The 26,812-nt window shown below is 35.7% G+C and overlaps 1 protein-coding gene across 4 annotated transcripts in view; it reads left to right on the top strand.

Moving 5' to 3' along the window:
- ZNF148 (zinc finger protein 148) overlaps positions 1 to 26,812 on the top strand; it is a 125,614-nt gene that overhangs the window by 61,795 nt on the left and 37,007 nt on the right. For all 4 annotated transcript variants that reach the window (XM_039253047.1, XM_039253045.1, XM_039253044.1 and 1 more), the window contains one exon: positions 21,015 to 21,140. In XM_039253047.1, coding sequence (XP_039108978.1) covers positions 21,015 to 21,140 — 126 coding nt within the window. The remainder of the gene's footprint in view (positions 1 to 21,014; positions 21,141 to 26,812) is intronic.

The raw sequence follows: 26,812 nt of genomic DNA, 5'->3' as shown, positions 1-26,812 counted from the left end.
TGATGAACATTTTTTTTTTTTTTTTTTTTAAAGAAAAGTGAGGGAGAGAAATAAGTTTCAATGAAAATTACACTGGATCACTTAAAAAAATTTTTTTTGAATGTTTTATTTTTGAAAGAGAGATAGAGACAGTGTGGTCAGGGGAGTGTCAGAGAGAAAGGGAGACACAGAATCCGAAGACAGGCCCCAGGCTCTAAGCTAGTTGTCAGCACAGAGCCCGACATGGGGCTCAAACCCATGAACCATGAGCTCATGACCATGAGCTGAAGTTAGATGCTTAACTGACTGAGCCACCCAGGCGCTCCTGGACATCTTTTCATGTGTCTGTTGGCCATCTGTTATGTCTCCTTTGGAGAAATGTCTGTTCATTTCTTCTACACATTTTTAAATTGGGTTATTTATTTTTTGGATATTGAGCTTTTAAGTTCTTTATATATTTTGGATTGGTATTTGACACATTTTCTTTACTGATCTACTTGTCTTCCAATAATTGATTTGCAAAAAGCCCCAGTTCAAAATTATATATTGCATAAATTGACATGTCTCTTTTGTTTTCTTTAGTCTTTGTTAGTTCCTCACTTTTTTTTTTTTTAAGTTTATTTATTTTGAGAGAGAGAATGCAGACAGAGTAGGGGCAGAGAGAGAGAATCCCAGGCAGGATCATGCTCAGCGCAGAGCCCCACATACAGTTCAGTCTCACAACCATGAGATCATGACCTGAGCCGAAGCTAGGAGTCAGTCAACCCAGTCAGTTGCCACTCAGGCACCCCTAGTTCCTCAGTTTAAAATTTTATGATCATAATACTTGAAAATTACAGACCATTTATTTTATAGAATGTTTCTTTGTGTTTATCTGATTTTTACTCTGAATGATATATAAATTACTAACTTTGGGAGGGAGATTGCAAAAAGTGATGCTGTATCTTTTCCCTTGTTGCACTCTAATAGGTGGCCCGTGATTTTGATTTGCCCCATTCTGATGGTTCACTTTGTTTTTTTTTTTTTTTTAATGTTTTATTTATTTCTAGGAGAGAGAGAGAGACAGCGTGAGGAGGGGAGGGTCAGAGAGAGAGGGAGTCACAGGCTGAAACAGGCTCCAGGCTCCGAGCTGGCAGTCAGCACAGAGCCTGACGTGGGGCTCGAACCCACGAACCGTGAGATCATGACCTAAGCGAAAGTCGGACGCTCAACCGACTAAGCCACCCAGGCGCCCCTGGTTCACTTTGTATAAGTTGATTAAGGTAATGTCTGGCAGGTTTTGTCACTGTAAAGTTCTCATTCCTCATCACACTATTAATTTATTCATTTATTTATTTGTATCAGGATGAGCTTAGGAGTTTTATTAACTGGGTTAAAATCTATTACTATGATTATTTTAATGCTAGGTTTAAGATTTGGCAAATTGGAGCCTCTTTAGGCTGACTTCTGTGTTCGTTTGACAAGTCATATCCTTGCCTTCTGCCCCAAGATGTTTTAGGCCTGTCTTATATTTTTCCTGCCTTACCCCTGGAGGGAGTCAACCATTTCTCAAAGGAGCCCTAGTTCATTTTAGTGGAAAATGGTATTTAAAAGGCAAGATCTGGGTACCTAATGTGCTGCTTATTGTTCTTGGAGTATGGCTGTTTCCAGGTTTGTTGGTGTACAGAGCTAGAGAATATGTGTATATACATAATTATATACATTTATATATCCACTTTCATCTATAATTATCTCCTATATCGGCCTGTCAGTATTATAAAACTGAGTTTACACTAATCCCTCCAATTATAGTCCATTACCACAGAGTACATTTCCATTTTCTCCCTTCTGTATTTTATTAATTTTATTCTTTTTTTTTTTTTTTTTGTAACCTCTGTACCTAACATGGAACTCAAACTAACGACCCCAAGATTGACTTGCATACTCGTATGACCTGGACCTCTCCCTTCTGTATTTTATAACTCCCTTCTCAGACAGTGAGAAACCTGGCTTCCATTATCATTAATATATTTACTTACTTGATTAGACCTCCCCGAACCTCCATGTGTAAACCATTTATCACCCCGTCTTCCTGTACGGATGTCCTCTTCCCCCTACCCAGGCTACTATACTCCATGGCAGTTCATAACCTCCCCTGCATGTTCTTTGACAACTTGTCCTGGGCCTCATCACCACATGGAGCTCTCCTTATACTTGGTGCTGGTCCATGCTCATACTTTGATACCTTCCTCACCCCACTTAGCTTATGGCATGTTGCTCCAGGCTGCCCTTCCCCTATAATATAGACCCTTCCTTTTGCTGCTTGGCTTCTGACAACTCACCCTGAACTGTGTTTTGTGAAGAACCTCCTTGCCCTGTGTACACTCTGACCTCTTGCTTTGTGCAGCAGATGCCCGTTTATTTTGTCTGGGATCTCGTACCCTATTATGCTACATCATAAGGCTTTAGGAGTGAATGGTTCATGGAAAGTGAGTGAAGAGGGAGGGGCAGGAAGGGGAAGGGACAAGATTTATTCTTTAACTTCTGTTGAAACTTAATTTTGAAATTATATAGAGTCATAGGAAGTTACAAAATTAGAGGTCCTGTGTACCATTCACCCGGTTTCCTCTAGTGGTTAATTAAATTCTACATAATTATAGTCCAATCTCAAAATCAGGCAGTTGACAGTGCTATAATATGTCCAGTGTTACATACTTTATCACACACGTAGATAATGTGTAACCACCATCACAATCAAGATAAAAGAATGAATCTATCATGACAAGAGATCTCCCTGGTGCAACCCCTAGTCACACCTCTTCTCTCAACACCCTCATTCCTAACCCCTGGCTACCCTACCCCTAATTTATTTTCTACCTTTATGTCTTTGTCATTTTATATGCTTTATTAGTGGACTCCTACAGTATGTGACCTTTTGAGATTGACTTTTTTCACTTAACATAATACCTTTGAGAGCCATCTGAGTTGTGTGTATTGGTAATTTGTTCCTTTTTATTATAGAATAGTATTTCATGGTGTTGATGTACCATGGTTTAACCGTTCATTTTTTTTAAATTTATTTTTGAGAGAGAGAGAAACAGCGTGAACAGGGGAGGGTCAGAGAGAGAGACACACACAGAATGTTAAGACAGGCTCCAGGCTCTGAGCTGTCAGCACAGAGCCCAACACAGGGCTCAAACCCATGAACTGTGAGATCATGACCTGAGCCAAAGTCGGATGCCCAACCGACTGAGTCACCCAGGCGCCCCTTAACCATTCATTTTTTGAAGAACATTGTAGTTTCCACATTTTGGCTACTACAGGTAAAACTGCTATTAACATTCATGCATAGGTTTTTGTGTGAACATAGATGTACATATCTCCAGGGTAAATATCTTATTATATCTCCACCACCAAGTAGAATCACTCCTAACGTTTTGATATATGTACTCTTACGCTTTTTTCATATGCACACCAGGCATGGAATTATGTTGCTTGTTTATCTACTGTTTTTATTTACCAACAGATTTTGAACTTTTCTTAACCTCTTATTCTTCTAATACTTCTTAAGTGTCTGCCCCATATTCCATATGTATGGATAATTTGTGATTGAGTCCTGTTACTCCTACTAGGTAATGATAAATTTGAGTTCATTCTGAGAATGAATCAATGAAAAGTTGTCTCATATTATGTACCAAAGGCAGAATTTAGGATTTGTGTAACATTGCTATATTGTAGAACACAGCAGACATGAGAAATCATATTCCTTCTGTTTATTTATGCATTCCTGCTAATGTGGCAAATAGTGGTGAAAGGCAGGTCTTGGGATCATGAATACACATTTTTAAATTAAATACACATTTTTGAATTAAAGAGAAGACCGTGATCTAAAACAGTATGACTCAGGTCTCCCAGAGTGTGAAAACTTGTTACCTGCCCTCCATCCTTTTTAGATTGTGGGTTATAATAAAGACTTTAAAAATACATATTGATCATATTAATGATTTTCTTCTTTTATTTGTTCATTCATTTGGAAGGCATAAAAACTTTTATTTCATATTAACTTTTTGTTAATTCAAAACAAATGTTGAGTTTTGAATTCTCTTAGATTTTTTTGGATTTTTTAATGTTTATTTTTGAGAGAGAGAGATGCAGAGACAGAGTGCTAGCAGGGGAAGAGCAGGGAGAGAGGGAGACACAGAATCTGAAGCAGGCTCTAGGCTCTGAGTTGTCAGCACAGAGCCTGATGCGGGACTCAAACCCACAAGGGTGAGATCGTGACCTGAGCCGAAGTTGCACGCTTAACCGACTGAGCCACCCAGGTGCCCCTCTTAGATTGTTAGTAACGGTTTAGATTCTATAGCCTATGTAAACTCTCTAGTGTTTTGTGACGGTTTAAAAAAAGTTCTTCATTTGTGATAACTGATAATCTTCAGAATTTGTCTTAGCCTTACTATTCTAAATCAGTTACCCATCCTCAGTGGCCCTACATTTTCAGCACCAGTTTACAGGCCAACTTTTGAATGTCTACAGTTTATTTATTAGAACTTTGTTTTTCTGATGTGTTAGAAACTTGAATTAAGGGGCATCTGGGTGGCTCAGTCAGTTAAGCATGACTTCAGCTCAGGTCATGATCTCATGGTCTGTCAGTTTGAGCCCTGTGTCAAATTTTGTGCTTGACAACTCAGAGCCTGCTTCAGAATCTGTGTCTCCCCTCTCTCTGCACCTACCCCACTCACACTTTGTCTCTCTCTGTCTCTCAAAAATAAACAAACATAAAAAATTTTTTTTTAAAGAAAATTGAATTAAAATTAGGTAAAATTGGTTTTTCGGTTCTTTGGTCTCATTAGCCACATTTCAGGTGGTTAAGTGGCTTCTGTTTTGGACAGCAAAGATAAACAACATTTCCATCATTGCAAAAAGTTTTATTGGCTACACTGGGTCAGAAAGCTTCCTAACTCTAAAACTAAATTTATTTTAGAAATGTGAGGAAAAGTATTTGGTTTATTCTTTTAAATCTTCTATTAATTCAATAAGAATTGAGAAACTATAACTGTGTATGGCCTTTATTTTCCCAGTTTGATGGCAAGCATGTTGAAGAGTAAAGACATAATTGTGTTGACAAAATAGAGCAAATTATAATTCATAGTCATATAATTCACACTTGGTTTTAGAAAACTGTTGGATTGTATCACTTGAGCAAAAGGATTTTGTAAATTAGGAGCTATAAAAAAATCATGTTCTAGGGGCGCCTGGGTGGCCCAGTTGGTTAGGTGTCCGACTTCGGCTCAGGTCAGATCGAACGGTTTGTGGGTTCGAGCCCCGTGTCAGCTGTGCTGACAGCTCAGAGCCTGTAGCATGTTTCAGATTCTGTGTCTCCCTCTCTCTCTCTCTACCCCTCCCCACCCTTGCTCTGTCTCTCTCTCTCTCAAAAATAATCTATTTAAAAAAATCATGTTCTAGTCATATAATGGTAAAATAAAATGTTAAGTATTTCAGGTATTTATAACTCCTGAAAAAATATACTTAAGCATTTGCGTAGCATTTTAATTTAGCCATGAATTTCTATGCTATAAAACAGCACGAACAAAATTGTAGGAATACTTCCATGTATTTTGTATGTGTGATTATTTTATTTAATGGCCTAAGGAACTCAAAATGTATTTGGCCATTGGTAAGACCCTTTGTGTGATTTTTTATTTTTAGTCTTAAATTTTCTTAAATTCTGTTATTAATTTGAGGATTATATAGATATTTTCCCATATGCCTCTTGCTCAAGTCAGTAAACACCTAACACACTGATGGCTAGTAATTTGAGTATGTATATTGTAATGGGTAACTTCTTTTGCTTATTAACAAACAGAAAAAGAAAAAAATCTTTTCCCCCATTTCAGTGATTTTAAGGTACTTTTTATTTTTGCCACATATTCTGTACTCTGGTTTAATTACAGAATTGGATTGCATTTATTGGTAACATAAGATCTTTCACAGTCATCCTGGAAGATGACAGTTCTGTTTGCTTTTGTATTTATTTGCTTTTAAATAGTCATTGGTATGATATATTTCTTCTCTTTTTGGCTAACTCCCAACTTGTTATCCCTATTACGTTGTATGCTTTTTCTTTTTTTCTTTTTTCTTTTCTTTTCTCTTCTTTTCTTTTCTTTCTTTTCTTTTTTTTTACAAGAGTCTTATATTACTTGTAGCCAGTTCTTATCACCAGTACATTTCTTTTAGAGTTTATATGAGGGATTTAGAAATAGGTTTGTCTTTGAGGTGAATGTACTGGCTGCTATTAGGGCTCTATGTTTTAAGAAGTGCTTTTATTTTTTCCCATTCAAATACTTATTACTTTAGCATACTCTTTGGATATCATTTTTCAGAAATAGTTTAATTAATTGAGCTTATTTTAAGGAGAAGAGATGGTAATATATATCAACTCAAGCTTTTTTTTGTTTTTTTTTTTAACAAGACTTTACTCACATGCTATATAGATCTTAGTGTCGTATTTGATAGGAATCAATATTTGAGCAGAATACATAGAGTAAACTTGCTTCATAGTTTCTCCTGGTATGAGTCCTATTACTTCTTGTTTGTTACTTCAACTCACTTGATAAATGGACATAAAAATTGTTACGTTTATGCCCACTTTATGTGGACAGAAAATTTGTTAATAGGATTTCTTTCTAGATGACTTTAATAACATAGCTAGACTTCTAACACTTTTAATATAGTTCAATGTATAATTGACCTGGAATTGTGAGACAGTGCTACTGAATGAACATTATACTCTCTTAGGACAGTAGGACACAAGTTGAAAATCATTATTGACAAGGCTGTGAGAGAGTCAGCCTAGCTAGATCATTCTCAGATCGCTACTTGATTTTTTTTTTATAATGATATGATACAGTTTATTATAAACAATCACATAGTCATTGTAAAGATTAAAATAGTTTAGAACAAAGTAAAAAGTAAAATTGTTTCCAATACTTACCTACTTTAATTCCAAAGAGATAACTACTAATATTGATATCCTTCTGGAAGTTTTTAATTTACAAACATGCAGAGTATGTATGTTTGTTTATTTCTGTATAATGGTTTTAGAATATATGTCTTATGAAAATACCATGTTTTGTTTTACATAGATTAGATTATACTGTTTATATGGTTTTGAAAATTGCTATATTCATTTAAAACACATCTTGTAGAAATTTTATGTTATTGTATATAAAACTGGCTTATTTTAAAATATTTTTAGTGTTTATTTGTTTTAGATAGAGAGAGAGAGAGAGTCTGAGTGGGGAAGGGGCAGAGAGAGAGAGGGAGACACAGAAGCTGAAGCAGGCTCCAGGCTCTGAGCTGGCAACAGAGGCTCGAACTCCCAGACCATGAGATCATGACCTGAGCTGAAGTCGGATGCTTATCCGACTGAGCCACCCAGGTGCCCCTAGCTTATTTATTTTAATGACTGATTAAATGATGTGCCATACTTAAGGCCATACTGATAGATATTTATGTTATTACTAGATTTGTTTGAAGTAATTGTGAAAGGATCATCTTTATATATGGATATAGACATAGATGCCTATATATATGAGCATGTTTCTTGTATTTGTCTATATGTACCTGCAAATTTGTAACACCCTTTCTCTAGTGGTATGTCTTTTTATTGAAATACAACATTTATACAGAAAACTTGTAAGGAATTTTCTCAAAAGTGAACATCCTTGTATAACCACTGCCCAGATGAAGAAGACATAGAACATTACCAGTTTCTCAGAGGCCCTCTCCCTTTTGAATCTGTCTTAGTCACAACGTTTTCCTAATTCCTAAAGATAACCACTACCATAACACTTTTAGAATGGCCTATTGGTTTTACCTGATTTTGCGCTAAATATAAGTAGAATCATACACTCTCCAGTTTCTGATTCCTTTGGTTCAGATTGTGAGATATATCCATACATTATTACATGTAATAGTGGTTTATTCTTTATATAAGCATCATTTGTACAAATATACCAAAAATTATTCTAGTATAATAGGCATTTAGATTGTTTCAGGATGTGGGCCATTATGAAAAGTGCCGATGTGACTATTCTTGAATGTGTCTTTTAGTGCATGTACATACTCATTTTTGTTATATACTTAGGGTTGAATTTGATGGGTATGTATATATTCATCGTTAATAGATACTGGGAAAGTTTTCCTAAGTGGTTTTGCCAATGTATAGGAATTGCCACTATCCTTGATATGTGGTATTGTCAGTCCTTTTAATTTTAGCCATTTTGGTTCAGTAGTAGTATTGAAATGTGATTTTAGGTTGTGTGTCAGTGGTAACTAACAAAATTGAGGTTTTCTGTTTATTTTATACTTAACCTGCAGTTTGTATATTATGTGCTTGCTTATCTTTTGTCCGTTTTTTTGTTGTTTCTCTTACAGATTTGTAGTTCTTTATTTGTTGGCGATCTAAGTAATCTTTGTATGTAGATCTTGTCTTTTCCACTCTGATTTGACTTTTTACTCTTTTGGTAAACAGAAGTTAATATTAACATTCATGAAGTTAAGAAGTCTTCCTTTAGGTTATTATTTTATATATCCTATTTAAGAATTCTTTGCCTTCCTCAAGGTCAGAAAGATATTTTCTTTTGTTAACTTCTAGTAGCCTTATGGTTTTTCTCTCCCATTTAGATTAATAATCCATTTGCAGTTTGTATTTGCTGATGATGTCAGCTAGGCATCAAGGTTTATTTGATGGCTTTTTTCCCCACTCACCCATAGAAATTTTTCAGCTTCACTTTGCTGGTTTAATGTTTTAGTTCTTAGAACAACTTAGTATGTTAAGATCATGATAAACAGACTTCTCTGTGATTAATACTAAGGATTTTTACTAACACTGGATTTACCATCTTTTTAAGTTTATAAAGTAACATACTTGTTGGGAAAAGGTAAAAATTCTAAAACTATAAAGAAGATAACAGAATATTGCTTTAGTGTCACTACTCTAACATAATCACTACTAACATTTGGTTGTTACCATTTTAGTGTTTACTTTCTGTTTGTTTTTCTGTGTATGTATTTGTATTTCTATAAAATTTGCTACGTATGTATTTGTGTGTTTGTAAACAATTGTAAAATAGACTTGCCTACATAATTATATATTTACCACTCAATCCATAAGCATTTCACTGTCATTAATATTATCCAAAATTAAGATTTTTTTCATAACTGTATAATGTCAAATAGCTGTATTGTAAATTATCTCAGTATTTATTACTGGATATTTAGACTGTTTGCATTTTTATTTTTTACTGTCTTAAAGAATGTTTTTATATGTAAACATTATTGCCATGTGAGATTATTTCTTCAGTATAGATTTCTTAAGGCTCTTGACATATCCTGGCCAATTTGTGGTCCACAAAGGTTGACCAGTTCTCCCTCTAATAGTGTATGAGATTCCCAACTCCGTATGTTTATAAATGATCTAGACTAGGAAATGGGAAAAAAGAATTCTAGATTTGTAATATGATGCTGAGGGGAAAAAACCAGCTGGACTTGTCTTAGGTTGGCAGTGAAGTAAATTAAAACATGTCTTTGGACAGGAGACTGGGATAATATAGCATATTGAAGGGTAGAGAATTTGGAAGGTTCTGATGTGAAATAAAAATTAAGTTATTTTTAGCAACATTGAGTTATAGATAATAGGATGTCTAAGTGGAGATGTTCTGTAGAAATTGTTAACCCTCTGTATCTAAGCAATCAGACATCTGTAATTGTTGGATAATTAATAACCATAAATATTTGTTTGGAACTTGAAAGTTTTCAAAGTGTTCTTTATATAATCTCATTTGATTTTCTGTTGTTTATAAGCTGGGTATTGTTATTACCACGATTAAGAAATGAAGAAATGATTATGATAATGAGTGAGTGGAATCAAGAATCTATTTACTTGGGGCACCTTGGTGGCTCAGTCAGTTAAGCGTCCAACTTCGTCTTAGGTCATGATCTCATGGTTCGTGGGTTCAATCCCCGCGTCTGGCTCTGTGCTGACAGCTAGCTCAAAGCCTGGAGACTGCTTCAGATTCTGTTTCTCCCTCTCTCTCTGACCCTCCCCTGTTCATACTCGCTTTCTCTGTTTTTCTCTCTGTCTCTCAGAAATAAATAAAAAACATTAAAAAATTAAAAAAAAAAAAAGAGTCTATCTACTATCCACTGCTGTGTATTGTAGTTGATACTTCCCATGTATAATCTCTTTTAACTCTGCAGAATTCTGTGAGGATTAGTTCCTCCATTTTACATGTGAAAAAAGTTCCAAATGACTAAATTTTAGTTTAGTTTTACACTGCTGATACTACTTTTTGGAATTAGGTTTTATTTCCTTTAACGCCCCACCTAAGCATTTCTTGTTTTTCTTTACTACTTCTGGAAGTCAAGTTCAGCCAGATAGTAATTGGAAGAGGTGGGACTGAAACTCAAGTCTTTTTCTTCACGTAAATATTGATGATGTTTTGTCCACTTTGTTATTTTTTCAATTATTTTCTTTCCCTTTCATAGTAGACATTCTAGAGCCACTAGAATTTTTTCCCCCATGTTCTGGCAACAAGCAAACTGTAGTTCATATTTGGAGAAATAAAGTGTGCAAAATTTATTTTAAATGAAGTTTTAATAATATTTATTAAGAAGCTGTTATAGTAATGGAAATAATACTGGACTAAACAATACAAGATCTTGGTTTAAGTCCTAGTTTTTGAAATATAATATAGCTCGGGTAAGACACTTCCCTGAAGTTTTAGATTCTTTATTGGTAACATGAAGATAATAATTCACAGATCACAGCAGTTAGGATTTCAGTTGCTAGATTTGAAAGATGGGTTTAAATTTTGATTTTCCCTCTTGAGGGGATTTTAGACAAGTAACCATTCTGGGCCTTAGTTTTCTTATTTTTAAAATGGGATGAAAATAGTGTTATTGTGGGGCACCTGGGTGGCTTAGTCGGTTAAGCGTCCGACTTTTGCTTGGGTCATGATCTCACAGTTCGTGGGTTCGAGCCCCGCATCGGGCTCTGTGCTGACTGTCAACCTGTTTCAGAGTCTGTGACTCCCTCTGTCTCTGACCCTCCCCTGCTCACGCTGTCTCTCTCTCTCTCCTAGAAATAAATAAAACATTTAAAAAAATTAAAAAAAAAAAGAAAAAAGAAAATAGTGTTATTGTGAGATTAAATGTAATACAGTATACAAGCTAGAGATCATGTGCTCCCCCAATTCCACTACCATTGTATCCTTAGCACCTAGGACGACAGTGCTTGGCACACCGTAGATGGTAGAGAAATTTTCATTTCTCATGCGGAGGAGGAGGAATCATAAATTTATAGAAGACCATATAAATGCTGACTTTTTTTAAAGCAGCATTATTGAGGTTTAATTGATACAAAGAAGATCTTCACATATTTAATATATACACTATGATAACTTTGGGTGCTAAGTACTTTTGTATTTAGTTTTCTTTTGATTTTGTAATAATTTTACGTTTATAAAAAGATTGTAGAAATAGTGTAGAGTGCATATAAGCCCCCTAATGTACTTATCAAGACCAGGAAGTTAATGTTGGTAAACTACAGAATTTCATTTGTTTATCCCCTAATAATCCTTTTTCTGTTTGAGGATTCAATTTAAGATCATACACTGCATTTAGTTTTTGCATCTTCTTAAGTCTCCTCCATTCTGTGCCAATTAATTGTCAGTCCTTCCTTGTCTTCTAGGATCTTAACACTTGATATGTTATTGACCAGTTATTTTGTAGAATGTCTCATAGTTTGAGTTTGATATTTTCTCATGATTAGATTGAAGCTCTGCATTTTTGACAACCCCACAGAAGTGATGGTGGTACATGATGTGGATATATGTTATTACTGGTGATACAAACCTTAATTCTTATTTAAGGTGGTATCTTCCAGATTTCCCCATGGTAAGGTAAATACTTTTCCCTTTGTAATTAACAGATATCTTTGAGTCTCTTGACTTTTCTTCAGATTTCTACCAACTGATTTAACATCCATTGGTGGACCCTGCTGGTCATAGTTATTAATGTGATGTTTGCCTAATTGTGATTTTGTATTTTCCTCTTTCCTGCTGTATTTATGTTAATTGTAGCGATCTCCTATTAATTGCCTATTAATTTTTTCAGTTAGTTTATATCAGTATGGATATTCATTTTATTCTATGGGTTACATTCCAGTGCTGGCATTATTTATTTTGTTGCTCAAGTTGTTCTAGCTTTGTCTTTTAAGAGCTCCTCCAGACTGGTTCTTATGTCCTTTTGACATGTGATGATCCTTTTTCTAGCTCTTCAGTTTTGGTATCACAAGATTTTCCAGGGCCCTCCTCTGGAATTAGTCACTTTTCCACTGAGCCCCAGTTGCTTTTATTTGATAAATGGCTTTTAGAAACTAAGTTCTGGGTGCTAGATGTGTTAAACGCCATTGCCCCTTGGTAATCTCACCAAACAGAGCCAGGAAATACATATATGTCCACTAACCCATACATACATCTGTACTAATTTCTTTATGTTAGTGAAGTCCGGGCATCTGTATTTTAAGAGGTTGAATTGAGAAGAGGAAGGGGATGCAAACTATAGTTAAGAAAGAACTATAATTTCTGGTCTTATGACCCTTTTACTCTTAAAAAAATTTTTGAGTGCTACTAATAATTCTTCCTTACTTGGTTACATATATCATATTTTGGTATTTTGGAAATTAAAGCTGAGAAATTAAAATTTTTATTTATGTATAAATAACAGATCGATTGCAAAGTTAACTTAGAACATATTTTTTAAAAGTTATATGGGCAGATCATTGGCTAACTGCTCCTCATTAATTACAGTATTTTTTCTGCCTCTTAAACAGAGGCTTTTTTTTTTTTTTTTAAATGTTTTATTTATTTCTAGGAGAGAGAGAGACAGCGTGAGCAGGGGAGGGTCATAGAGAGAGGGAGTCACAGACTGAAACAGGCTCCAGGCTCCGAGCTGGCAGTCAGCACAGAGCCCGACGTGGGGCTCGAACCCATGAACTGCGAGATCATGACCTAAGCGAAAGTCGGACGCTTAACCGACTAAGCCACCCAGGTGCCCCTATCTTTTTTTTTTTTTTGAAGTGTAGTTGGCACACAGTGTCACATTAATTTCAAGGGTATAACAGTGATTCTTAACAAGCCTGCATGTTACGCTATGCTTTCCATAAGTGTAGCTATCATCTGTCACCATACAATACTATGACAACACCACTGACTATATTCCCTATGCTGTACTTTTTATTTCTGTTACTTATTCCATAACTGGGAGCCTGTACCTCCCACTCCCCTTCACCTGATTTTGCTCAGTCCCCCACCTCCCTTCCTGCTGGCAGTACTCATTTTTGTCTCGGTATTTATGGATCTGTTTCTGCTTTTTCGGGGTTTTTTTCTTTTTAGATTTCTCATAGAAGTGAAATATCTTTCTCTCACGTGTTTCAGTTAGCACAATACCCTGTAGGTCTATCCATGTTGTTGCAAATGGCACAATCTCATTCTTTTTTTATGGCTGAGTAATACTCCATTGCGTGTACAGGTAGAACATCTTCTTTGTCCATTTATGTATGGTTGCTTCCATATGTTGGCTACTATAACTAGTGCTGCAGTAAAGATAGGGGTGCATATACCTTTTCAAGTTAGTGTTTTTTCTTTCTTTGGGTAAATAGCCAGTAATGGAATTACTGGATTGTTAGGTCTTTCAGGGTTGTTGTTTTGTTTTGTTTTTTCCAGTTTTTAATTTTTTGAGGAACCTCCTAGTCTTCCACAGTGGCTGCACCAATTTATATTTCACCAGCGGTACACAAGAGTTTCTTTCTCTCCACATCCTCACCAACACTTGTTATTTCTTTTCTTTTTGATTCTAGCCAGGCTGACAGATGGGAAGTGATATTTCATTGTGATTTTGATTTGCATTTCCCTGATGATGAGTGAGCATCTTTTTGTGTCTGTTGGCCATCTGTATGTCTTAATTGGAAAAATGGTTATTCAGATCCTCTGCCCACTTTCTAATTACTTGTTTTTGTTGTTGTGTTCTTGTTTTTATAGTATTGAGTTATAGAATTTCTTTATGTACTTAGGATATTAATCCCTTATCCTAGATCTCTTTTGTAGGTGTCTTCTCTCTTTCCATAGATTGCCTTTTCATTTTGTTGATAATTTCTTTTGCTGTGTCAGAGATAATTTGGTTTGGTGTAATCCTAATAGTTTATTTTTGCTTTTATCTTCCTTGCCTGAAGAGACCTATCTAGAAAAATGTTTCTTGACCAGTCAGTGTCAAAGAGGTTACTGCCTTTCTTCTAGGAGTTTTACAGTTTCATGCCTCACATTTAGGTCTTTCATCCATTTTCTGTTTGTTTTTGTGTATGGTGTAAGAGAGTGGTCCAATTTCATTCTTTTGCGTGTAGCTATCCAGTTTTCCCAGCACCATTTATTAAAGAGACTGTCTTTCTCCCATTGTATATTCTTGCCTCCTTTGCCCTAGATTAATTGACCGTATGAGTATGGATTTATTTTTGGGCTCTATTCTGTTCCATTGATCTATGTGTCTGTTTTTGTGCCAGCGCTATACTGTTATGATTACTACAGCTTTGTAGTATATCTTGAAATCTGGGATGGTGATACCTCTATCTTTGTTCTTCTTTCCCAACGTTACTTTTCATATCCAGGGTCTTTTGTGGTTCTGTAGTCTACATTTTAGAATTATATGTTCTACTTCTGTGAAAAATAACATATAACATATTTTTAGTGAAACGTAACCTTGTTTTCGAAAACAAAAAATTTAGAATTTGTTTTACAGTTATATAAATATGTATATTATCTGGCTTATTGTAACATAACTGGATTCCCATATATGCTAATACATTCAGTCTGTGGTGACATCACATGTTAGCTTCTGGAAAATGCCAGTCTGTACTCAAGAGAGGAGAGTTTAAAAAAAACCCCAGATATTATTATGAAAGTATTTTTAATCTCATGACCACCTGAAAGGATGTCAGGGACCTTCAGGAGTCCCTGGACCACACTTTGAAAACCATTGGTAAAGATGTACTGAAATTCTTACAAAACGAAGGTACATATATACTGGAAGGATGAATTTGGAAGAATTTTTATGAAGAACAGGAGAGAACTTAAGTCGTGATGTTATGGTAGTTGAAAGAATGGAATGTCCAGGTAGGATGGGGGTGGGTCAGCACTGTTTCAGGTGAGATAAATTGATTTGAGCACTTCGTCTACTTCATCTTATGGTTATCTGATTTATAAGTTGCTAGTATAGCATCCAAAATACAGATTTACAGTAAGAAATACAGAGAAACAGACTAGAATGTTTGCTGTGAACTGTGGATCCCTGAATCTTTCAAAATCAAAAGATAACGATGACTTCCTTAAACACTGGCAAAGGTAGCTCCTTTCAAAATTTTGAATGCAATTGTGGGTCAGGCAGAAGGGAGAGTTAAGAGATCATGAATCACACAAAGGCCTGTTCCATCACTGCTTTGCTTTTCCTCCTTGCCCTATTCAGTGACTTAGTGAGCTTAGAATTAAAAATACTCCTGTTGACCAGTTACATTTAACTGTTCTTGCCAAAACTACCCTGGAAATAGACACAATACATACATCCACACACACAGATACACTCTTGGTCTTAACATTCTCTTTTTCTGGACTCCATGAATATTCCCCTCAAATACTGCTAACATTCGTTCTTTAGGCAGTATGTTGCAGTGTAGTTGATTGTGATCTCTTTTTTCTTATATTCAAACACTTGTTATATTTGTGGTCACAATGATTTAATGTTTCCTAAGCAATACTTTGGAACAGTTCCCTTCTAGTGATAAAACACATCCTTTTTATATGGCTGTATACTTTTACTCTCAGAATAGTCATTTTTCTAAATTTGGGGCTAGATATTTTGCCTGTGTTCTTTTTTTTTTTTTTTTTTTAAAGTTTATTTATTTTGGAGAGAGAGCACACGAGTGAGGGAGGGGCTGAGAGAGAATCCCAAGCAGCATGGAACCTGATGCAGGCTTGAACCCATAAACCGCAAGATCATGACCTGAGCTGAAACCAAGAGTCAGATGCTTGACTGAGCCACCCAGGGACCCCTATTTTCTCAATATTCTTAACATAGATTATTCTTTGTAAAAATTTGTCCACAAGAAGAAGGAAATTGTTAGAAAAATTTTGGTTCATAAGAAATGACTTTATATGGGAACTGTAAGTATGCTTTTAGGCAGAGATAACACAGCTGGTGGAATAGGAGAAATTATTTTAGAGAGGCAGTGAAGCAGCAGAGCCTTGTAGATAGATAGGAATGAAGTCAGTAGCACAGAGTAGAGAGGAAATTGAAAATTGAACATATGGCTCCAAAAATGGAAAGGAGGGGTGGTAAGGACGGGTACTTCTGCCAAGTGATCTAGGTCTTTTCTGTGAAGTATATCATCTAGAATCTAGAAAGCTGAGCTGGGGAGATTATAATTGATACCGTGGGCAACAAGGATTCCTCACTAGATTCCCCACTAGGGATGTGACCAAAAAACAATTTTATATTAATTTTTTCCATGGGAGAATGTATGGGGGAGATGATAATGCCCTAAAGTAGCAAGTTTGATAAAGTTAATTAGAGTGAAATGGATGTTGCTGGATATGGATGTTAGGATACGGAGAATAAGGAGAAGGAAGAGTCCAAAATGAAACTAAGGGACTCGTCATCTTTCCTGGGAGCTGTGAGTAGAGGGTAGACTAAAATGGGCAACCCTTGGGCACCTGGGTAGCTCAGTCGGTTAAGCGTCTGACTTCGGCTCAGGTCATGATCTTACGGTTTGTGGGTTCAAGCCCTGTGTCGGGCTCTGTGCTGACAAATCAGAGCCTGGAGCCTGCTTCAAATTCTGTGTTTCCCTCTCTCTCTGCCCCTCCCTTGTTCATGCTCTGTTTCTCTCTGTCTCCATAATAAACATCAAAAAAATTTTTTTTGAAAGGACAACCCAAATGAAATATTTACTCATTGCACACTATGTCTGGCAACATTATTTTAGTACATTTCTCATTTGTCGTGTTACTTATTAGCATTATTGAGTCTGGAAGAAATAAGTTGGGAAGGGTAGCAGGTTTGAAAGGAAAAAAATAAAAGGATATGTAGATAAACCTGCAGCTCTGATTAAGTCTTTTGTTTCATCCACGAAGCCTTTTGCGGTTGTTTCCAATCTCATTAAGTTTTCCCTTTGATTCCTGCCTTTATTCCCTGTACCATTCATTTAGGTTGAGTGCGACATGTGCTATCTTGAATTGCTAGGTGGTTTTTTAGTTTTTTGTAATGCATCAGAACTCCCCATGTACGTTTTTAAGGAGTAAAAGTGGAGAATGGCACCTTATATTTAGGATATATTCTCAGTATCTAGAATTATGCTGTGTACATATTTGAATTTTAGTAAATTTAAAGTTTTTGTATTATTTTATACTGAGTTTAGCACACAACAAGCAAGTATTTAATAGCTGTTACACGAGTAAAGCTATTACAAGAAATCCCAAAGAATATCTTACTTGTAGGTATCAAGATAAAATACAAGAGCATGAAATAGTTAAATATAAAGTAGGATCGTTTGTTTATTTTTGGGCCAGGAATGAAATAAGTCTTGAAAAAGGGTCATTCTGGATTCTGATGACAAGTTACTAGTGATTATGGGAATCAAGGGAAGGATTTTTTCAATGTACAGACACCTCTTTATATTTAAAATTAGAAGAATGAAGTGAGAAAGATCAATTTATGAAGAAAACCTCAGGATAATTAAGAGATACATTTTATTTATTTTTTTTTAATTTTTTTTTTAATGTTTTATTTATTTCTAGGAGAGAGAGAGAGAGACAGCGTGAGCAGGGGAGGGTCAGAGAGAGAGGGAGTCACAGACTGAAACAGGCTCCAGGCTCTGAGCTGGCAGTCAGCACAGAGCCCGACGCGGGACCCGAACCCACGAACCGCGAGATCATGACCTAAGTGAAAGTCGGATGCTTAACCGACTAAGCCACCCAGGCGCCCCAAGAGATACATTTTAGAAGTAGCAATAAAGAATCACCTTTGGGCTGTGGCAAGGGGTGGGAAGCATGACACTGTAAGATTCTACCTTTTCTAAGGATGCTGTGGAAGAAGAGGAGTATGAGAGGTAAATATGGGAGTCCTGCTTGATGGCTTCTCTAGTCTCAGAATGGGAGGCCTAGAGGGGGCTTCAAGTTTTCAGTAGAGAAATGCCTGCGTTTAGTCATATCTTAGGAAAGAAGGATAGTTAGGCTGATTGATGGTTTGATGCTATTTCTGGGTTGGTAGTGAGAACAGCTTTGAAATTCAGATCTCAGATGCAGGCATGAAGTTGTGCATGGGACAAGGTAGAAATGTAAAGCTTAAGTGATGAGGAAGAAACCAGAGTTTTTATTTTTTATTTTTTTTATCTGACATATTTCCTAGTGTGTTGGTTTTCTTGATGCTCTCATGAGCATGTTTCAAAAATTCAACAAACCATTCTTTTTAAATAACACATATTTGCAGATGCCTGTTTGCTTTGATTAATTATACTTTGGTTTATTTTAGGTGAAAAGTAACAGTAAAAACTTAATTTTCTTGTAAAGACAGTTCTCAAGGAAAGAATAGACAACTTAGGGATGATTATTGTCTCTTTTGTCTTGCTTAAGAAATTTTCATTGTCTCCTTGGGCCAAAGAAGACTTCAGTTTTCTCAGGTCTCATCTTGTCTCGTCTCCTCTGTCTCCTCTTCCGTCTCCTCTTCCGTCTTCTCTCTCCTTTTCCGGCTTCTCTACTCTCTCCTCTTCCGGCTTCTCCCCTCCCTTCCCCTTCCTGCTCCCCACTCTTCTCTTCCAACTCTTCTTAGCTGACTTAGCATCATATGCATCTCCTTATGGTTTGGAGTTACCTCCATCTTTTTTAAAGCACGTTAGGCTGGATCAGTATACTTTAGTGTGTGATTTATGTTATATAGAAAGGAGATTACTTTTACTTTATTCCATTTATGAGTAATAAGCCTGTTGGTGCACTCTAAAAATGTAAGTTTCTGTGTCTGACATTCACAATGTTTTGATCCATTGATACTTCTAGGTTTGAGTCTGCTTTCATATATTAAAACTGTGCCTTCTAATCGAAAAATGCTAGTACAAATACCATTTTCTGTATATGTGGACATAACTGAAAATTTTATTAATCTTTTTCACTCTTTGCACATATAGGCTCTTCCTTGGTTTGTGAGTATCTGCTAATTACAGAATTTATTTGTGAATTTGTCTTCTGCTTCACTTGGGACTTTTGCTAAAAAGGATTCCTTTGTTTCTTAGTGCTGCATGCTACATTTTCATGGTTTCTTTGCAATATAGAAACTGGCAGAAATGTTGGAACTACTTTTTCATGCCCCTGCAAAATGGGACAGAGTCACTCAACAACTGCTTACATAGTCTGTAATCATTCTCCTGTCTCACACCCAACCTAAGTAGTTAGTTATATTCAGTTCACATCACTTCAGCAGTGGGAATATGTTTGTATTCCAAAGTCTTGTTGGTGGTGATTTTACCATTTTATTTTATGTTCCAAATAATGATACCAAAAGAAGCCCTAAGAGTGTTCACTTGTACTGTTCTGTAACCTGATAGAATTATTAACCAACTAATCACTTTCCTCCTGTTTTTATGTCAAGGTTCTCCTTGATTTGTGATTCTCATACTGCCTACCTACACTTCAGGAATTTATGAAAGCTTCCAATCCCTTATTTTGTCAGCCTGAACCCTAGCTTATGTTGCATTTTCCTAATGAACCCTTTCTGCATAGCTATGTTTTCCAACTTCACTGACTCTGTAAGATGTTTATAATCTTTTGCACCATTTTTTTTTTTACTGTCTTTGAAAAATGTAGCCACTGCATTGCATTCCCTGTATTATTATTAAGGAGTTATTTTTTTACTTTAGCTTATAAAGAACAGAGTTTAGTCCTCCTTATTATGGAGGCTGGAAGTCCATGATCAGGGTGCTAGCCTGGTAGGGAGGTGCCTTCTTCCAGGTTGCAGACTTCTGTGTCCTTATATAGTGAAAAGGTCAGGATGTGTAATATATTTCAGAGCCTGTTGAGTTGAAAGGCTTTTAGTTTTAAGATTCTGATTTCATTTCAAGGATAGGTTGAAAATGTAGTACTAAAGAATGGATGACTAAGTGTCATCATTTGTGATGAGAATTGACGTTACCATTATTGATCTAAGAACCTTGGTGGGTTTTTGTTTTAGTACAAGCACCTATCTTCATATCTGTGAAAACAGGTCTGAAGATGGAATAATGTTGACATCTTAATGTTTACTTTAGCATTTTTTGTTGTTGTGTAATTAGTATCCTGTCTTACACATAGCAGTGACCTAAAGTTATATGCAGTTCTGTAAACATCTTTATTTGGTGATAGTTTAATGCACAGGTCAGGAAAATACAGGCTAAGCTAAAATACTTTCAGTTTTGAGTTTAAAGGTAATTAAATTCACATTGTTTGACCTTTGTTTTGATGTAGATTGCCTTTTAGGATTTTTGTGTTGTTTTCATATTTTCTAAATCAAGAGAAAGCCTACTGTAAAGTCTAAATACTCCTTCATCCCCCAGTATTATACTGAATTTTCGAATTAGGACCCTTCAGTATCAATTTCCTTAAATATGGGAGTGAAATTGATGTTAGTTTCTCCTGACTTCTACTTTATTCTGTGGTCTGATAATCCTTTCCCAGGATGTCTTTAATCTTCTCTTCTAGGTGGATTTTTGTAAAATCTTAGTTTATTTCTCAGCTTGTATACTTTTGATTATTATTATTCTGTTTCCTGTTAATGAACTCTTCAACACATTGTTTACTGGCGCACACACGTAGATGATCATTTTGGAAGCCCTTATATATGGGTTTAGCAAAGGATTAAGCGTGCAGTGGCTTTGCCACAATCCACTTTTTGTTTATTTCTAAAATTGGCTTTTTTATTTTTAACAGATAAGTGTAAAGCAGGAAATTACTTTTACTGATGTGTCTGAGCAACTGATGAGAGACAAAAAACAAATAAGAGAGCCAGTAGACTTACAGAAAAAGAAGAAACGGAAACAACGTTCTCCTGCAAAAGTAAGAATTTATTAAGGTGGTCATCCCTAACCTGTTAATACCAAACTGTTGGTTGATCTTATGGGCAGGAACCTAGCTGGATCATAAGGCAGACAAAATTTTATGTGGCTTAGTAAAGTTAGAATGTTGTATCAGCATCACCAGGAGAATGGGATGCATTCTGCATGGAGGTAGTGGGCCATTGGTTTCCATTTTTCCACTTTTTTCACCATATCTTTTTTTTTTTTTTTTAAACAAACTTTTCTTTTTCCATTTCTCTCTTATTTGCTGTTGCTGCTTATTCATATTAATTTTACTGATTTTGATTTTATAATTTCAGGAAAATTCACCAGTTATTCATCAGGGAAATGTGGGATACCTATCCTAGAATGTAAGCTCCATGCCTGGAATAGTAGGCGTAATAGACCCTTAATAAATACTTGATGGGTAAATGATGGATTAGTAAATAAATGACCTACTAAACTAGTAGTAATTGTCACCTTTTTTTTCCATCTTCATTATGGTAATAGTTGACTATAGGTGGCATTTTGGTATTCCTTTATTTTTTTTTTTAATTTTTAAAAATGTTTTATTTATTTCTGAGAGAGAAAGTGTGTGTGAGCAGGGGAGGGTCAGAGAGAGAGGGAGATACAGAATCTGAAACAGGCTCCAGACTCTGAGCTAGCTGTCAGCACAGAGCCCGATGCGGGGCTCGAACCATCAAACCATGTGATCATGACCTGAGCCGAAGTCAGATGCTTAACTGACTGAGCCACCCAGGTGCCCCTGGTATTCCTAAGAAGTATCTGAACTCTGAGCAGTATGTTTACATCTTTATAGTTAGTTTTCAAATTTTGTTTTCCCTCATAGCGAAGGATTTTTTTAATAGGGTCATATTATATAATAAGACCTAATTTTGATGGCTACTTGTTTTAGCATTTGTGATTTAGATAATCATCATTATTTATATATTTTGTCTGTTTTTGGACTCAGTGATGCGCTAGAGCCAGCTTTGTATATAAAGGTTAATAGGTTCACTTTCCTGATTTTTTAACAGTGTGAGCAGTGCGAGAGTGATTTTTACATTAAGGTTATTAGCGGTTTTTTTTTTTTTTAATGTTTTATTTATTTTTGAGAGAGAGATAGAGGCAGCATGAGCAGGGGAGGGCCAGAGAGAGAGAGAGACAGACAGAATCCGAAGACAGGCTCCAGGCTCTGAGCTAGCTGTCAGCACAGAGCCCGATGCGGGGCTTGAACCCACGAACCGTGAGATCATGACCTGAGCTGAAGTCAGACGCTTAACTGACTGAGCCACCCAGGTGCCCATTAGTGGTTTTAATAAAGATATCTTTAAAGGTGCCTGGGTGACTCAGTTGATTAAGTGTCCAACTTCAGCTCAGGTCATGATATCACAGTTTGTGGGTTCGAGCCCCGCATCCGGCTCTGTGCTGACAGCTAGCACAGGGCCTGGAGTCTGCTTCAGACTGTGTCTGTGTCTCCCTCTCTCTCTGACCCTCACTCACGTGGTTTCTCTCTCTCTCTGTCTCTCTCTTTCTCAGAAACAAACAAACAAAAACATTAAAAAATTTTTAAAAAGATATCTTTTGATATGTCACATTATATTCAGGGATTGCTATGTTGGAAAAGTTGTGTTCTCATTGCCTTCATTTGCCACACAAAACTTTCTTCCTGCCATAACTATTTGCATATTACATGTTTTCATGTTTTGTGGAATGCCTTTCTCCTTTGTTTCTTTTCTTGGGGTTAATTTTTTCCCCAGTGACCTATCTGATATTCTTTTTTTGTTGTTTTTGTTACATTAATGAACAAATCAAGTTCTTCATATACAGAAAAATAGAAGGTTTTGAGAAAAAATTTAATTTCTAAAATTGCAGTAGAGATTATGTTACTTGGAGCTCACTGCCACTCTGTGGGGAATACAGTCTTTTAAAAAAACCAAAAACTATGATTTGTGTTAGTTCTACATTCTCCTTGCCATTGCCATTTGTTTTCCTGATGCTATTATTGAGTGTAAGGTATTCTGAAATTCTGACTAAAATTCAGATTGTTATCTTCTAGTAGGGTGTTATTTGGGATCTTTATTTGGTGATATGTTCTAGGTGTTTGTAAATACAGATCAGATTTTTAGATGTTTAAAGCTATTTTGCTTGTCTGATTTGTAGATTCATTTATAATGTATTTGAAGTATATTTCTGTGTAATTGCTAGATAACTGATTTGGCCTATCTTAAGTATATTACATGGCAAGAAAATGTTTTGAGAAGGTCTTTTTAGGGAATTCTTAAGGGAGTGAACTAATTAGAAATAATACGTGAGAGATGAGGGTTTGAGAATAACAAAAACAATGATTTAATTTATTTTTATTTATTTTTTAAAATATTTTTTAAGTTTATTTATTTATTTTGAGAGAGAAAGGGCAAGTGGGGAGGGTCAGAGAGAGGGAGAGAGAATTCCAAGCAGAACCCACAAACTGCAAGATTATGACCTGAGCTGAAGTCAGATACTTAATTGACTGAGCGACCCAGGTGCCCCCAAAAGCATTGATTTTAAATTGTCCTGACATGTTACATGTAACAGAGAATGGTTTGGGATGGTTTTTAACACTAGTCTGCAGTCTCCAGGTGAATGATTTTTGTGTCTGCAGTCTTATAACTTTGAGGTGAGACAAAACGAGTGTGTTACTTTACCTTTTCTCATTTGTTTTAAGTAATCTACCCTTAATATATTTCATTAAAGTAACTGTCTCTGCCTTTTTATAAGAGAAAAAGGTTATCTCCTGTTTATAAATGAAAGTGTTGTTTGTTTTAAATTCCTTAAGGACAGTTTTAAGTTTCTCAAAGAATTATAATTTATTGTGCTTAGAAGACTCCACTTTCCCCCAGACCTTTCCCAGATCTTGAATTTTGTTATTATGAATATTTTGAGTATGTGCCATCATTATATTAGACTGGGGATCTTGTATAGGAAATATAACTAATGTGATAGACTTTTAGTTAAAAACTAGAGCTTCTACATTCATATAAATGTGGCTCCTTTCAAGATAAGCTTTGTAGTAAGAAGTACTGTATTGTTACGTCACGTTTAGGTGCCGGATTTTAAGCAGTAATTGCTTTCTAAGCCTTTATCATATGGCAAGGCCATGTCATCTTATGGTAGTTTTTATACTTGAAAATTGCCAAAGTGCACTGGGCAACATCTCTGAAGAAGAGGGTGGTCAAACTAGGGAATGTTAGCTAGGTCAAGTTATTTGGTACTATCCTGGATTAAACTGTTTTATGAAAGTAAATTTTCTACATAATAAAATCTTGTCACTTTTAAATGTCAAGTTTAATTTTTACCGTTTCATTGGAGATTTTTAATGTGTTGTTTTCTTTTTAAATATAATACATTTGAACTATAATTCCTAGTCTAATGTCTGTGGTGATGACATAAATATTTACAGAAATTGTTATGTATTCTAATGAAGCCCTTTGGGAGGGTTTTTAGATATTAAGGCTTTTCCCCTCTTACCCTGAAAACTCCTGACTAGTAGACTTTAAGTATTTTTTGACTTCTTATAATTGCTTCATTCTCTCATTTTTTAATGACATACTGTTCATTTTTATGTTGCTATACTTAGTTCCATTACTCCTTTGAATCTCATTCTGTTGTGTTGTGGATTAGGACTGTGGAGAACTGAAGTTATTAGAAATGTGTGAAAAGTCTTAATAAACTTAATTCATTCTCGGTACATTCATATTAGTGGGGCTCCTCCTGGCTCTCATTAGAATCATCTATAGGGCTTTTCCAGTTTAAAAAAAATTCTTTTTAAGTTCATTTATTTATTTTGGGAGTCTGGGGCAGAGAGAGAGAGGGAGAGAGAGATCCTAAGCAGGCTTCTAACTGTCAGCACAGAGCCTGATGCGTAGTTTGAGCTCATGAACTCTGAGATCATGACCCGCACCAAAACCAAGAGTTGGACCCTCAACCGACTGAACCATCTACACACCCTGCCCTGGCTTTTCCAGTTTTAAATACCCAGGCTTCATCCCTGGGGATTCTTGTTGCGAGGATTTCCATTTATGCTTTAAAAGAGTCCAAGGCAGTTGTGACTTATGTTTAAGCATGAGAATCTCAAGTCTTAATACCAGAAGTTTCTGGACAAAATGAGACACCACTTTGATACTGACTTCTTAGGTGAATTAGGAAGTAATGTTTCACACCACAGAAAATTTTTATGAGTATTGAGTTAACATCAATGAACTCTAAAAATCTTTATTTTTATTTTTTTGATGTTTATTTAATTTTTAATTTTTATGAGACGGCAAGCATGAGCAGGGAAGGGGCAGAGAGAGAGGGAGACTCACGCAGATTCCACATGGTCATTGCACAGAGCCTAACACGGGGCTCAACCCCATGAAACCGTGAGATCATAACAGCAGCCAAAATCAAGAGTCAGATACTTAGCTGACTAAGCCACCCAGGCACCCCTATGTATTTGTTTTTGAGAGAGAGCACAAAGGGGGTTGGGGCAAAGAGAGGGAGACAGAGAATGCCAAGCAGGCTCTGCACAGTGCCAAAAGCAGGACTCTATCCCATGAATCGTGAGATTATGACCTGAGCTGAAATCAAGATCGGAAGCTTAATGGACTGAACCACCCAGAAGCCCCTAAGAATCTTTTTCAGTAAAATATAACAATGTTATCATAATTTAGTATTGTATACATTTTATAGGTTTTTTCAGATGTCTTAGTAATTGAATGAGATAGACAGAGTACTTTTAATTGCTTACTTATTCTGAAATGTGTCTCCTTTTTCGTTCTCTCAGCAAACAATTTGGTTGTCTGTTATATGCCAGAATCTCTTAACAAGTGCTGAAGAAGGGAACTATGTTTGTTATAACACTTTAGGTTGTCTATGTAGAAATTGATTATTAAAAGTTGTGATGAACTCAAAAAGGAGAGAATATTTTACAAATCCCATAGATTGTAAATTATCTAAACAATCCTTTCTCAGCAATTTATTATACACTATTGGTTCCCAGAAAAGATTTGTGATTTTGGTATCAAAAAGATCTTAAATTGAATTTTATAAAATAAGAAAACTTAATTAAAGGGGACAGAAATAGATACACAGGCATTTGTCATACTTTCTCTGATGCATTAACTTGATTGTGGAAGAAGTAGTTTTGAAGCTGAAGAACTGCTTATAAGACCAGGACAGAAGTACAGAATAGTATTTAAGAAAAATGAGAAGGAACTTGAGTAAAAGAATGTATTAGTATTTTATTTCTCTGATTTCCCAGGGAGTTCTGTGTTCTGGGTAAATAATTTTCCCATAAAACCAGACCTTAACTTTAAAAAATATTTTGATGTAAACCTTTCTTTAAAAACTATCGCTTTTTTTTTTTTTTTTTTTTGCCAAATATTTAGGGGACCTGAGAGAAACAACTTTTTCTAAAACTCATGGTTATTATGCTTACCATTAGTTATTGTACCATGCTTACAATATAGTGAATTTCATGTTCTGTCACTATCAGAGCTTATCATTTTAAATTATTTTTTATTTTTTAGTTTAGAGAAAGAATCATTTTTTTTTAATGTTAATTTATTTTTTGAGAGAGCAGGGTAGGGGTGTGAGGGGGCCAGAGGATCCAGAGTCAGCTCTGTGCTGACAGCAGTGAGCCCAGTTCAG

This window comes from Hyaena hyaena, unplaced genomic scaffold (genome assembly GCF_003009895.1).
Source record: "Hyaena hyaena isolate Hyena2069 unplaced genomic scaffold, ASM300989v1 scaffold_434, whole genome shotgun sequence".
Taxonomy (NCBI): Eukaryota; Metazoa; Chordata; class Mammalia; order Carnivora; family Hyaenidae; genus Hyaena; species Hyaena hyaena.
This window is presented reverse-complemented; position numbering and strand designations above follow the sequence as displayed.